General features: G+C 39.1%; 1 protein-coding gene across 27 annotated transcripts in view; it reads left to right on the top strand.

Annotated features, from left to right (window-relative positions):
* Positions 1-463: 463 nt before the first annotated feature.
* Positions 464-13,762, top strand: part of LOC128685742 (broad-complex core protein isoforms 1/2/3/4/5) — a 505,734-nt gene continuing 492,435 nt past the window's right edge. For 26 of the 27 annotated variants that reach the window (XM_070087940.1, XM_070087943.1, XM_070087936.1 and 23 more), the window contains exons 1-4: positions 464-565; positions 3,941-4,040; positions 7,264-7,878; positions 8,013-8,276. In XM_070087940.1, coding sequence (XP_069944041.1) covers positions 3,960-4,040; positions 7,264-7,878; positions 8,013-8,276 — 960 coding nt within the window. In that variant the 5' untranslated portion in view covers positions 464-565; positions 3,941-3,959. Of the gene's footprint in view, positions 702-3,940; positions 4,041-7,263; positions 7,879-8,012; positions 8,277-13,762 lie in introns of all 27 variants that reach the window. The other variant, XM_070087933.1, reaches the window with a different exon arrangement.

Genomic DNA, 13,762 nt, shown 5'->3' on the forward strand with positions numbered 1-13,762 from the left:
GTGGCCTGGTGGCTAAAGCTCTCGCTTCACACCGCGAGGGTCTGGGTTCGATTCCCAGCCAGGGTTGGAACAGTGGGCGTGTTTCTTTACACCTGTTGTCTATGGTCACCCATCAGTAAAATGGTACCTGGGTGTAAGTGGACTGGTGTGGGTCGCATCCTGGGATACTGACCTAATTTGCCTGAAATGCTCAGCATAACAAGGGGCTTTCTATATAGTAGTATGTCAGGTAGGACTGTATACCTTGTACATGTACTTGTAGTAAATAAAGATATTATGTATATATATATATATATATATATATATATATATATATATATATATATATATATATATATATATATATATATATATATATATATATATAGTGTGTGTGTATGTGGCTTGAAAATATACCTATTGTTTGAATAGTTGTTAAAAATGTGAAGGAGAGGATCATTTTATTATATATTTAATGTTTTATGTGGGTGTGTGTGGCAGTGGTGCGCGGCGCACCATAACACAGCCTCGCTCAGCACCAGCAGCCGGACCCGACGTGGCCACCATCACTATACCTCCCTTCTAGGTGATTATAACTAACCCCCCCATCTTATCCCCATCACCTGTCATGGCCTAGTGTCCCCCAGCATCCACTGTGATGCTTCCAGGACTTGTTCCTCTCTGGGTGGGGGAAATTTATGATTTTTTATCCTTCCCGGAAGGTAAGTCCGCCGTTGGAGGCGTACGTCCCTTGTCTTTCATTATTATTATCGTGTTTCTCCCCGATTTTGTTTACCCCGACGATGTCTTGAGATACACTGTTGTGCTTGATGTGTGTGTGGAGATGAAGAGGGTAAAAATACGTTTGTTGGGTGTAATGGAAGCTGGAAAAGCCTGGAAATAAGACAAAGGCTTGGGTCTTTGTGGCCCCCACGCCGCGCTGGGCCGCGTCCTCCATGACGCCTCTTAACACCACCCAAACTTATTTTTTCAGTTTTCTCAGTTATATACATAATTGAGACGTTGGTTGTCAGTGTGTACCTTCACTGTAGTCATTGACCATCTCTGTAAACTTATTCGTAAACCATTATCGCGTAATTTTGCCTAAATCTTTTTTAAAAATACCGGCGTATAAGAGTATTATGGTACCTACCATTGGACTTGTAATATAATTGATAACTCACCATTTCTCTTTTTTTTGCCATCATAGGTTAAATCATAATTTTCCTTTGGTGCATGCATAATTGTGTTTATGCAAACATTGTCTAAAAGTAAAATAATTATTAAAATTAATCTTGTTGCTTAATTGAAGTCATGTCTAGTTAGGTAAGGAAATTATTTTGCATTGCCGTTTTAATAATTACACATTGTATATAATAATTATATACAAAATATTTTATGGCAACCAGTATAGCTACAAGTCTTCGGAAAATTTTTAATTATTACCAGTAATAAGCTTGTGAATGCATAAAGTATTAGTTTGTAGCTTTACCATTGCCAGGAAATAAAGATGCTGGTGGTAGAGAATCCTTTTTAATTAAACATTTCCTCCAAGGCTAATGCCAATCAAAATGCTCTCACTTTGAAGGAATTGTTGAACATCTCAATTTTTCTCCATGGGAGGTTCCCTGACTAGTGAAGGTTTTTGATCCAGGGGATTGCCTTTCATGTTTCAGGTGCTTTATGCCCCCACTGGGTTTAGTGTTGGTAATAAGTGTTGGTAATGCAGGTGGTACAGATGTTAAGTATATGAACCAAGGTTGTAGTAGTATTGGTATACACGGATTTTGGAAAGCCTTTGACAAGTGTGATCATGGTGTAATAGTGCACACAATGCATTCTAAAGGAATAACTGGCAAAATGGGCAGATGGATCTTCAACTTGTAACCAATCGAATACAAAAAATAATGGTAAACAGAGTTAAGTTGGAGGGTGCCACAGTGAAAAGCTAATTTCCACAAGTCACAGTACTTGCCCCATTCTTTTCATCCTCATACCATTGAGGACACTGCAAAGCTCCAAGAAGATATAAACCAAGTTTTCCAATGGGTAACAGAGGACAATATGATGTTCAATGAAGACAAATTCCAACTACTCCGTTATGGAAAACTGGAGGAAATAATAACTAGAACTGAGTATACTACAAACTAATCACGCAGTAGAGTGAAAAAGTAATGTGAAGGACCTGAGTATGGTAATGTCCGAAGACCTCACCTTCAAGGACCACGACAATGCCACTATCACATCTGCAAGGAAACTGATAGGATGGATAATGAGAACATTCAAGATGAGATGCTAAGCCAATGATCCTTTTTAAATCACTTATTCTCCTTAGGCAGGAATACTGCTGTACATTAACATCCCCATTCATAGCAGGAGAAATTGCAGAACTAGAGAATGTACAGAGAACCTTTACTGCATGTATAAGTTCCATCAAACACCCTAACTACTGGGAGTACCTGGAAGCACTCGACTTGTACTCACTGGAGTGCAGGCGAGAGATATATATCATAATCTACACCTGGAAGATTCTGGAGGGACTGGTCCCTAATGTGCACACAGCAATCACTCCATACGAAAGCAAAAGACTTGGCAGGCGATGCAACATGCCCCCAGTGAAAAGCAGGGGTGTCACTGGTACACTAAGAGAAAATGCAATAAGTATCCGGGGCCCAAGACTTCAACAGCCTCCCACCAGCAATAAGGGGCATTACCGGTAGACCCCTGGTTGTCTTCAAGAGGGAGCTGGACAGATACCTAAAGATGGTGCCGGATCAACCTGGCTGTGGTTCGTATGTTGGATTGCGTGCAGCCAGCAGTAACAACCTCGTTGATCAGGCCTTGATCCACCGGGAGGCCTGGTCGTGGACTAGGCCGTGGGGGCATTGATCCCTGGAATACCCTCCAGGTAGACCAGATGTAGGCAGAGATGTAAACCATAGCACTGTGTCATCCTTTGCAGATGATACTAGAATCTGCATTCTAGTATCATTGGGGACATTGAGGACACAGTAAATCTCAAATTGATATAAACCAAGCTCTCTAATGGGCAACAGAAAACAGTGTGATGTTTGAGGACAGATTTTAACTTTTGGAAAACTGGAGGAAACGATAGCTAGAATGAAGTATACTACAAACTCTTAGCCGCACAATAGAGCAAAAAAAGTAATGTCAAGGACTTGGGAGTGTTACTGTCAGAGGATTTCACCTTCAGGGATCACAACAGTATTGCTATCACATCTCCGAGGAAAATGGGATGGATAATGAGAACCATCAAAACAAGGGATGACATGCCAATGATCCTTTTTAAATTACTTTTTCTGTGTCTAACACACCAACATCTTGGGATCTTGATACAGGGAATTCTTCAACTCTTGCCAAACTTAGAGGCACAACAACTTACACTAGTGGATTTTTTTGCAGATTGACTCTGCCTCCTCTTGCTTTAATTAATAATAGCAGCAGAAAATAAGTACAGTACCTTTGAACCAAATAATTGAGAAAGTAAGTAAATCGATAAGTATAAACTTCTTGCAAAAAAAAAAAAAAATGGTTGACGTCATATCAAGAATAAGTATTGGTGGCTCCTTTATTGGCATCTACATATAGTAGTTATTATTATATCCCATGGCTACATTTTTTTTTATTTTTATCTTGAAAAAATTAACATGAAAGTAAAACCTTGCTGTTTGCACTAGGTTGGAGGATTCTAACAACTTAAGCAAATTTCAATATGACATAAAAATATGTAACCATTCAGTACATGCTTTAGACTTTGTTAAAATGGGCACAGTAGATGCAATGTTCTTATTTATTTGGGCAATGATGCCTAAAATTCAAATGTAAATAGTTGTACTGTGTAGTGTGGGAGCTTGTACTATGTGCTGCATTTTAGGCAGTTAAAATAACTTACTTTTGATAAAAGTCAGTAATAAGTGTTTCCTATAAATTTTTCTTACAGAATTTTAAAATATACAAAGATGGCAGAGGGAATGCTATCGTTATCATGGAACAATCACAGAGCAACATTTTGTCACATACTCTCAACACTCAGGGAAAAGGTAAGGTGTTAATACTTGTATTTGTTTATCTAATTATAGTCTGTATACTTAGTTTAATTATAATTTATTTAAAAAAAATTCTGAAAAGGTAGATTACAAGGGAGAATGATGCAAAACCATAAAAGAAGCAAAAATTATTGAATTAAAGAAAAAGATGATTAGTAAGTACAGGTCCTCCATCACAAATCCGGCATCATTGGGACCTGTAGTGTGCCGGATTACTGAGTTTGCCGAATTACAGAGTGGTTAGGTTAGAATACACATAATAAAATTAACCAACTTGACTTACAGTTCATTGAACATCGGCAAAAATCGAACACTTCCGCTACTTTGAGCTCAACTTCAAGGTACTTTTCGTCATGAAAGCAATCAAAACCATGTCTATTTCTGTAATATATCTTCCATTCTATCAAATGAGTCCAAAAAATGAGAATACAACCATAAAAACCATACAAAAATATACTGCAAAGAGGCGGCTAATGGCTGAGAAGTGAACTCCCTTATTTATCGTCCGTCTTTTTTATTTTTGTTGCACGTTAAGAAGCATCTTTCCATCATCCATTGCCCAAGTTTCAATGAGATAGCCCAACAAACAACCGAGAAAAAAAAAATTTACCAAAAATCATATATGGCAAACCCAAGCCAGGTACTAGAAATAAGTCACTTTGTCTGACTTTTTTGGGTTATCCTAGGTTCTCTATACATACACTGCTATGTATGATAATCTATGTAACTGTATTTGTGTATACCTGAATAAACTTATTTACTTCTAGTCTGTCAACTGAGTACAAGAAACCGCCCATTCACTTACTTCAACTACCCAATAAAGTGGTCAGAAATTGGCAATTTGGCCGATTTCACACAAATTTCAACAGATGCCAGTTTCAAAATAGGACCCAGAATAAACAATGCAGACATTCCTGGCACTAAAATAATATTTTCTCTGTTCATTAGTCATGGCTCCAGGCCTCTCTTATATTACTCTTGCTTACCATTTGGAATTTTTATTCACAAAAAAATAGAAGATTTACTGTTATGCATTATTGTAATAATTGTATAAATAATGTCAATCCATTCTTGACTCCGTACTGGAATTTGGACGGGCAGGCGGACAGGTATTGGATGGTGTTTATACTCTTGAGCTTTGCTAAAGAATAGAACATTTTCGTTACTGTGAGCGCAATTTCAAGGTACTTTTCGTCATGAAAGCAATCAAAATCATATCTATTTCTGTAATGTATCTTTCATTCTATCAAATGAGACCGAAAAAATGAGAATATAACCATAACAACCATACAAAAATGTACTGCTAAGCGGCCGCTAATTGCTGAGAAGCGAACTCCGCTATTTATGGTCTGATTTCTTTTATTTTTGGTGTACATGAAGAAGTATCTTTCCATCATACATTGCCCAAGTTTGAATAAGATAACCCAACAACTGATAAAATAATAATAATAATAATAATAATAATAATAATATATTTACTACACATACATGTACAAGGTATACAGGCCTAGCTGACATCAGTGACATACTACTGTATAGAAAGGCACTTTTTACGCTGAGTATTTCAAGAAAATTAGGTCAGTGTCCCAGGATAACACCCACTAGTCGGCTAACACCCAGGTACCCATTTACTGATGGGTAGACATAGACAACAGGTGTAAAGAAACACCTAATGTTTCTACCCTGGCTGGGAATCGAATATTTACCAAAAATGATGTATGGCTAACCCAAGCCAGGTACTAAAAATAAGCCACGTTGACTTTTTTGGGGTTATCCTAGGTTCTCTACACATATGCTGCTATGTGTGATATTCTATAGAGAGAAAATAGCTTTTTTGTTTCATGTTTATGGTGGAGTACGAGTGTATATCATAGTTAGCCCTGTGCTACACTCCGTTTTCTCTAATATAAGCCACCAAGACAAGGATAGGAAAATGCTATTTGTTTACCATATCCTCTTCATAACTCTGTCGAACTGCTCAGTGTTATGCCAAATATTATTCATTCTGGAGTATTTAACATGTTTTATGTTATTTATATTGTTTCTTATGTCATGTTAGATCAATTGTGATAGGCAAATAAGCTGTAGTGTTGATATTAGCGTAATAATAAAGCATATTCTCCTGCTTCATGAGACTGAGCTCATGGCAACCGACAGTGGCTTCAACGCCACCTTATCTTTAATGGATAATGTACTGTGTAGGTGCTTTACATAATGAGAAGCATTTCTTTTATTCATTGGAACCATGGCTAGGGCTAAAGGTAAGCAGGTTAAAACAATAAATGGAGAAAAAGAAATTGGAATGACTTATGCAGCAAGTAGCGCCACCAAACAGTACCAGCAGGTTGGTGTGGCGACCCTGGAAATTTGAAATTATGCTAGCCAAAATTAGTGCCGAATAACTGAAGGAACCGAATAACTGATTGCCGGATTTGTGATGGCGGACCTGTAGTAAGAGGTATGAACAACTGTTGGAAAATTGAGTAAGATGAAAGTAATGGTGGTTGAAAAGGTATGGTGCAAATTCAAGAATTTAGACTTAATCAGAAACTACCTGGCAATAAAATTATACACCTAGAAATTGTTGCACTACATGTACTCTTTTCACATTCTTAATTGATGTTTAAACCTCACTGCATTACAATTTTTTTAATTATGTACATTCTCTATTTATCTTTGTTTAGTAATCCTTTCTGATTATTTTTCTTCCAAGGTTGCCAATGTAGGACTGACAAGATTAATGTTAAGGTGTCTTAGAACTTTTATTTGGGTTTGTAACTTCAGAAACTAAAAGTATGATAAAAATACTCAGGAGCAGCTCCAGAATTTCTGAATAGGAGGGGTTTAGTGGTGGCAGTCTGGTTGGAAGGGGAGCCAGGGCCCAGGGGACTTGTTTTGAAGCTGCATTTACAGAGCTGGTTTGCAGTTTTTACTGAATACAACAGATCAATAAATATATCAAGGTTTTTTAAAAGTGAGTTTATCCACACATCCATATCAAAGAATGAGAACAGTAATTACATAAAATTATGTCAGTAGGTAGGCCATCAAAATAATGTTTATGTGCTTTGCAGAATTATCACCATCATTATCGTGATCATTATATATTATTTTTATTTGGGGTGGCTTTGGGGGAGATTATGGGGGGTTGAAGCCCTAAGCCATCCTTTGATACTGCCACCAAAAATACTACTGAATTTTTTTTTTTTTTGTGCAGGAGAGATATACAGATGTGACTGTAGCATGTGATGGAAAATTTTATCAAGTACACAAGTTGGTATTATCAACGTGTAGTGAATACTTTGAGAAAATCTTTGAAAACACCCCGTGTAAACACCCAGTTATTGTGTTGAAAGATGTACAGACTGATGAACTAGAAGCTCTCTTAAGCTACATGTATGAAGGAGCTGTGAGTGTAGCACAGAATGATCTAGCACGTTTAATTAAAGCAGCAGAAGTGTTGAGAATAAAAGGACTAGCCGTTCCTGATGAACCTCCCTTGTCAGAATCTTGTAGTAAAAGGGTGACCCAATCCCGAAATGCCTCAGATGACAGAAGTAGTCCACATCCAAAACGGCGAAGACGAGAAGAGAGCAACACGTCTTTGCAAGGAGCACAAACTTCTACTTCACCACCAGCCTCACCTAGAGTATCTTCATTTGAGAGTGAAGGTGAAACCCACCATTCAACTTCAAGAACACAATCTGACAGTCGTTGGATGGATCAGAGGTCTTCAGAAAGAGAGGATCAAAGCACAGACCACCCACTGGATGACAGACTGGGTGACCATACAGCTACCAGCCGCTCCTCACCAACTCCCCCTCAGGTTGAGGTTTGTGAGATGATGTTATTGTGCTATTTTAAACTAAACTTGAAATTTTGTGTTGAAATCTTGTACATGATGTAAAGCACTTTGTTCAGAATTTTAACCTGGTTTAATTGTATTTCTTTACATTTATTTTCTAGGTCATGGTAGATGAAACTCTAGTCAAAGAGGAAATGGTTGATCATGTAGACAACAGTCAAGATGATATTGTGGACTCAGGGATGGACTATGGGTCTATGGGAAGTGACTCTAGATTAGATGGTTCAGGTGGTGGTGAAGAAGATCCCTCAAGTCAAATGTTACCTAACAAATTTGAACCAAAAATCAATCCATCACAAGGACAAGCACAGCAATTACCAGATGCTGTTGTAGAAGCATTAGCAGGACCCTCAGGGATGCAAGGGGTATGCATTGCATTTTCTTTATAGTTCAGCTTTTTTTTTTTTTTTTTTATCTTGGGTAGAGAATGCATGTTAAGTGAGTCTTCTCAATATACTTTACTACTGTTCTATTATACTCAGTTCTTTATAATTTAATTCCTGTGATGTAAACCAAACAGCTTATGTACACTTACTTTAATATTTGGTTTGAATTTTTGTGTTACTGACAGAGTCCTTTTGTTTTTGCGATGTTCATGATGTGCACAGGGGCTGAAATGCCACACCATAATCAGCCATTATCCTAAATGGAAATCGTGGACACTACAGTACTGTGCTGTACACGTGTAGTGCATCTGCTTACGTTGCTACTGTGACAGTTTTTATTATGTGAGATTGCATAATTATTAAAACCTTTTTACTAATCAACTATGAGGTAAAGAGGGTGATAAGGGAGAAAAAGTTAGCATATAAGAGGTTTTTTAAAATGTTGGAAGTGGTCTGTGGAGGACAGAGTAACAGAGATATAAGAGTGGTGACGGAGTGCAGAAGGAGAGCTAATGAGGGAATGGGTGTGGGTTTTTTTTTTTTTTTTCAAGAAATTTGGCTGAGAATGAGGAAAGGTTTCAGAGCAAGATCAGTAGGTCTTGTTTTTGAGTAGTTGTACATTTAGAAAAAAAAAAAAAAAAAAAAAATGTACAGTAGACAGTTGGGCAGCCTTAAAGCTAACTTATAATTACTAGACAATAAAGCACACAGTACATAAGTGTTTATTGGTGTAACCCAGGTAGATAACTTTGTAAGCTCATTAATAGTGTTATTAAATTTAGATTTGGGTGGGAGATGACAAAAGTTACATTGTCTGCAAACAGAACAGGTCTAAGTGTATTTGGAAGATCATTGATGTGTATATGAGGACAAATGGAGAGCCGAGAACACTGCCTTCGGACATCCCTATGTCGATAGGTCACGTTGACGAGGTTATACCCTTAATGGAGACGCATTGGTGTTAAGGTAGGACTTTAGACATGCAAGTGTGTGACATCTGATACCATAATGTTCAAGTTTAACCCTTAAACGGTCCAAATAGATCGACGTTCAGATCCGTAGTGCTCCAAAAGTAGATTTATGTTTTTTTACATATTTTCAAATACAGTGGTCCCTCGCTTTTCGTAGTTCTCGGGAATCATAGATTTCGGAAATCATAAGGATATTTTTGTATAAACATGGGCTCGCTTATCATAGGTTGACTCACGAGTAGTAGTTCGTCCGGGACGCGTACGCACGGTGTGAGCCGGGGCGGCAGCCAGTCTGGCATTGTTTACCAGTGAGCGAAGGACCCCTCACGTGCTCCTACGAAATATTTCATAATATTCCACTCATTTTAGTGCTTGCAAGTACTAAATAAGCTACCATGGCTCCAAAGAAAACTCCTAGTGCCAAGCCTGTGGTAAAGAAGGTGAGAAATACGATTGAATTTAAGAAAAACATCATTGAACAATATGAAAGTGGCACAAGTGCGGCCGAACTGGCCAGGATGTATAAGAAACCCTACACAACCATATGTTCCATAGTGGCCAAGAAAAAGGAAATCAAGGACACTGTTGTTGCAAAGGGGGTAACTATGCTAACAAAAATGAGATCACCAGTACTTGAAGAGGTTGAGAAGTTATTATTGGTGTGGATAAATGAGAAACAATTAGCAGGAGATACTCTTATGACTTCGATTGTTTGTGAAAAGGCTAGGCAGTTGCACAACGATCTGGTAAAGAAATTGCCTGCAAATAGTGGTGATGTGAGTGAATTTAAGGCCAGCAAAGGTTGGTTTGAGAGATTTAAGAACCGTACTGGCATACACAGTGTGGTAAGGCATGGTGAGGCTGCCAGTTCAGACCACAAGGTGGCTGAAAAATATGTGCATGAATTCAAGGAGTACATAGAGGCTGAAGGACTGAAACCTGAACAAGTGTTCAATTGTGACGAAACAGGCCTCTTTTGGAAGAAAATGCCAAAGAGTACCTTCATTACACAGGAGGAAAAGGCAATGCCAGGACACAAGCCTATGAAAGACAGGCTGACGCTCATGTTCTGTGCTAATGCTAGTGGGGATTTCAAAGTGAAGCCATTACTAGTGTACCATTCTGAAAATCCCAGAGTGTTCAGGAAAAACAATGTTAAGAAAAGTAAATTGTGTGTGTTTTGGAAATCTAATAGTAAGGCATGGGTCATGAGGGAAATTTTCGTCGAGTGGTTCAATGAAGTGTTTGGCCCTAGTGTGAAGAATTACCTCCTGGAAAAGAAATTGGATCTCAAGTGCGTGCTAGTAATGGACAATGCACCTGCTCATCCTCCAAACTTGGATGACCTAATTTTCGAGGAGTTTGGGTTCATCACAGTAAAATTCTTGCCCCCGAATACCACTCCTCTCCTCCAGCCCATGGACCAGCAGGTCATTGCAAACTTTAAAAAACTCTACACCAAAGCAATGTTTCACAGGTGCTTGACTGTGACCACAGACACTCAATTGACCCTAAGGGAATTTTGGAGAGAACACTTCAGCATCCTCCATTGCATAACCCTTATAGGTATGGCTTGGGAGGGAGTGACTACCAGGACTTTGAACTCTGCTTGGAGAAAATTGTGGCCAGATTGTGTCGACAAGAGGGATTTTGAAGGGTTTGTGACTGACCCTGATGAGCCTATGTCTGTTGTTAAATCAATTGTGGCACTGGGGAGTTCCATGGGGTTGGATGTGAGTTTGGAGGATGTGGAAGAATTGGTGGAAGACCACAACGAAGAGCTCACCACTGAGGAGCTGCAAGAGCTTCAGCAGGAACAGCAACAGATTGCAGCTCAGAATCTTGCTGCAGAGGAGGAAGAGAGATGGAAGAAGGTGCCTTCTTCAGAAATTAAAGAGATTTTTGCTATGTGGGGTAAGATGGAAAGCTTTATGGAGAAACATCACCCTGACAAGGTTGTTGCAAGCCATGTTGGCAACATGTACAGTGACAAAGTCTTGGGCCATTTTAGGGAAGTGTTAAAGAGACGCCAGAAACAGAGCTCTCTCCAAAGTTATTTTGCGAGACAGGACTCCAGTGACTCTAAAGGTGGTCCTAGTGGCATTAAGAAACAGAGAAGAGAAGTAACCCCAGAAAAGCAATTGGTACCTGAAGTGTTGATGGAAGGGGATTCCCCTTCCAAACTATAAACAATCCAATCTCTCTCCTCCTCCAGTCTCCCATACACTAAGAAGAATCTCCAATAAAGGTAAGTGTTATGCTGTTAATCTTTCAGTCATCATTTCCCATTGTATTGTTTATGTACTACATGTATATTTCATGTAAAAAATTTTTTTTGTTTTAATACTTCTGGGTGTCAGGAACGAATTAATTGTATTTACATTATTTCTTATGGGGAAAATTGATTCGCAAATCGTAGATTTCGTTAATACAGTGGACCCTCAACCAGCGATATTAATCCGTTCCTAAGAGCTCATCGTTAATCGAAATAATCGTTAGTCAAGTTAATTTTCCCTATAAGGAATAATGGAAATCAAATTAATCCGTGCAAGACACCCCAAAGTATTGAAAAAAAAAATTTTAACACATGAAATATTAATTTTAATACACATAAACTGAAGAAGACATGCACAGTTACATGACACTTACCTTTATTGAAGATCTGGTGATGATTGATGGGATGGGAGGAGGGGAGACTGTTGATCTTCTTAGTGTTTAGAAGGGGAATCCCCTTCCATTAGCACTTGAGGTAGCAAGTCTTTTTCTGGGGTTAGTTCCCTTGTTCTTTTAATGCCACTAGGACCAGCTTCAGAGTCACTGGACTTCTGTCTCACAACATATCTGTCCATAGATACCTGTACCTCTCGTTCCTTTATGACTTTCCTAAAGTGGTTCACAACATTGTCAGTGTACAGGTTGCCAACACGGCTTGCAGTAGCTGTGTCAGGGTGATTTTCATCAAAAAAGGTTTGCACTTCAAGCCACTTTGCACACATTTCCTTAATCTTAGAAATAGGCAACTTCTTCAATTTCTCTATCCCCTCCTCCGAAGCAGTTTCCTCAGGTCTGCCCTCTTGCTGTTCAAGATGATCTAGCAGCTCATTAGTGGTTAGTTCTTCATTGTCCTTCTCCACCAGCTCTTCCACATCCTCTCCACTAACCTCCAACCCCAAGGACTTCCCCAATGCCACAATGGATTCCTCAACTGGCATAGGATTCTCAGGATTAGCCTCAAACCCTTCACAATCCCTTTTGTCTACACATTCTGGCCACAGTTTTTTCCAAGCAGAGTTCAAGGTCCTCTTAGTCACTTCTTCCCAAGCCTTACCTATAATGTTTACACAATTGAGGATGGTAAAATGATCTTTCCAAAACTCTCTTAGAGTCAGTTGAGTTTCTGAGGTCACTACAAAGCACCTTTCAAACATAGCTTTTGTGTACAGTTTCTTGAAGTTGGAAATGACCTGCTGGTCCATGGGCTGCAGGAGAGGAGTGGTATTAGGAGGCAAAAACTTCACCTTAATGAAACTCATGTCCCTAGAAAGTTGCTCTGCCAAGTCTGAAGGATGACCAGGATTATTGTCTAGTACCAGGAGGCACTTAAGGTCTAATTTCTTTTCAATTAGGTAATTTTTCACATTGGGGGCAAATGCATGGTGTAACCAGTCATAGAAAAAGTCCCTAGTGACCCATGCCTTACTGTTTGCCCTCCACAGCACACACAAATTAGCCTTGACGACATTGTTTTTCCTGAACACACTGGGAGTTTCAGAGTGATACACCAATAAAGGCTTCACTTTGCAATCACCACTAGTATTGGTGCACATCAACAGATTACGCCTGTCTTTCATAGGCTTATGTCCTGGGAGTGCCTTTTTCTCCTGAGTAATGTATGTCCTGCTTGGCATTTTCTTCCAAAACAGGCCTGTTTCGTCACAAACACTTGTTCAGGTTTCAGTCCTTCACTGTCTATGTACTCCTTGAATTCCTGCACATATTTTTCAGCTGCTTTTTGGTCCGAACTTGCAGCCTCACCATGCCTTATCACACTATGAATGCCACTACGCTTCTTAAATCTCTCAAACCAACCGTTGCTGGCCTTAAATTCACTCACATCACTAGTTGCTGGTATTTTTTTTAATTAAATCGTCATGCAACTTCCTAGCCTTTTCACATATGATCGCTTGAGAGATGCTGTCTCCTGCTATCTGTTTCTCGTTTATCCACACCAATAAGAGTCTCTCAACATCTTCTACCGGTTGCGATCTCAGTTTCGAAAACATAGTTGCACCTTTGGCAAGAACAGCTTCCTTGATTGCCGTTTTCTTGCCCACAATAGTAGCGATGGTTGATTGGGGTTTATTATACAACCTGACCAGCTCAGAGACACGCACTCCACTTTCATACTTAGCAATGATCTCTTTCTTCATCTCCATAGTAGTTCTCACCCTTTTTGCTGTAGGGTTGGCACTAGAAGCTTTCTTGGGGCCCATG

Source organism: Cherax quadricarinatus, chromosome 23 (assembly GCF_038502225.1).
Source record: "Cherax quadricarinatus isolate ZL_2023a chromosome 23, ASM3850222v1, whole genome shotgun sequence".
Lineage (NCBI taxonomy): Eukaryota > Metazoa > Arthropoda > Malacostraca > Decapoda > Parastacidae > Cherax > Cherax quadricarinatus.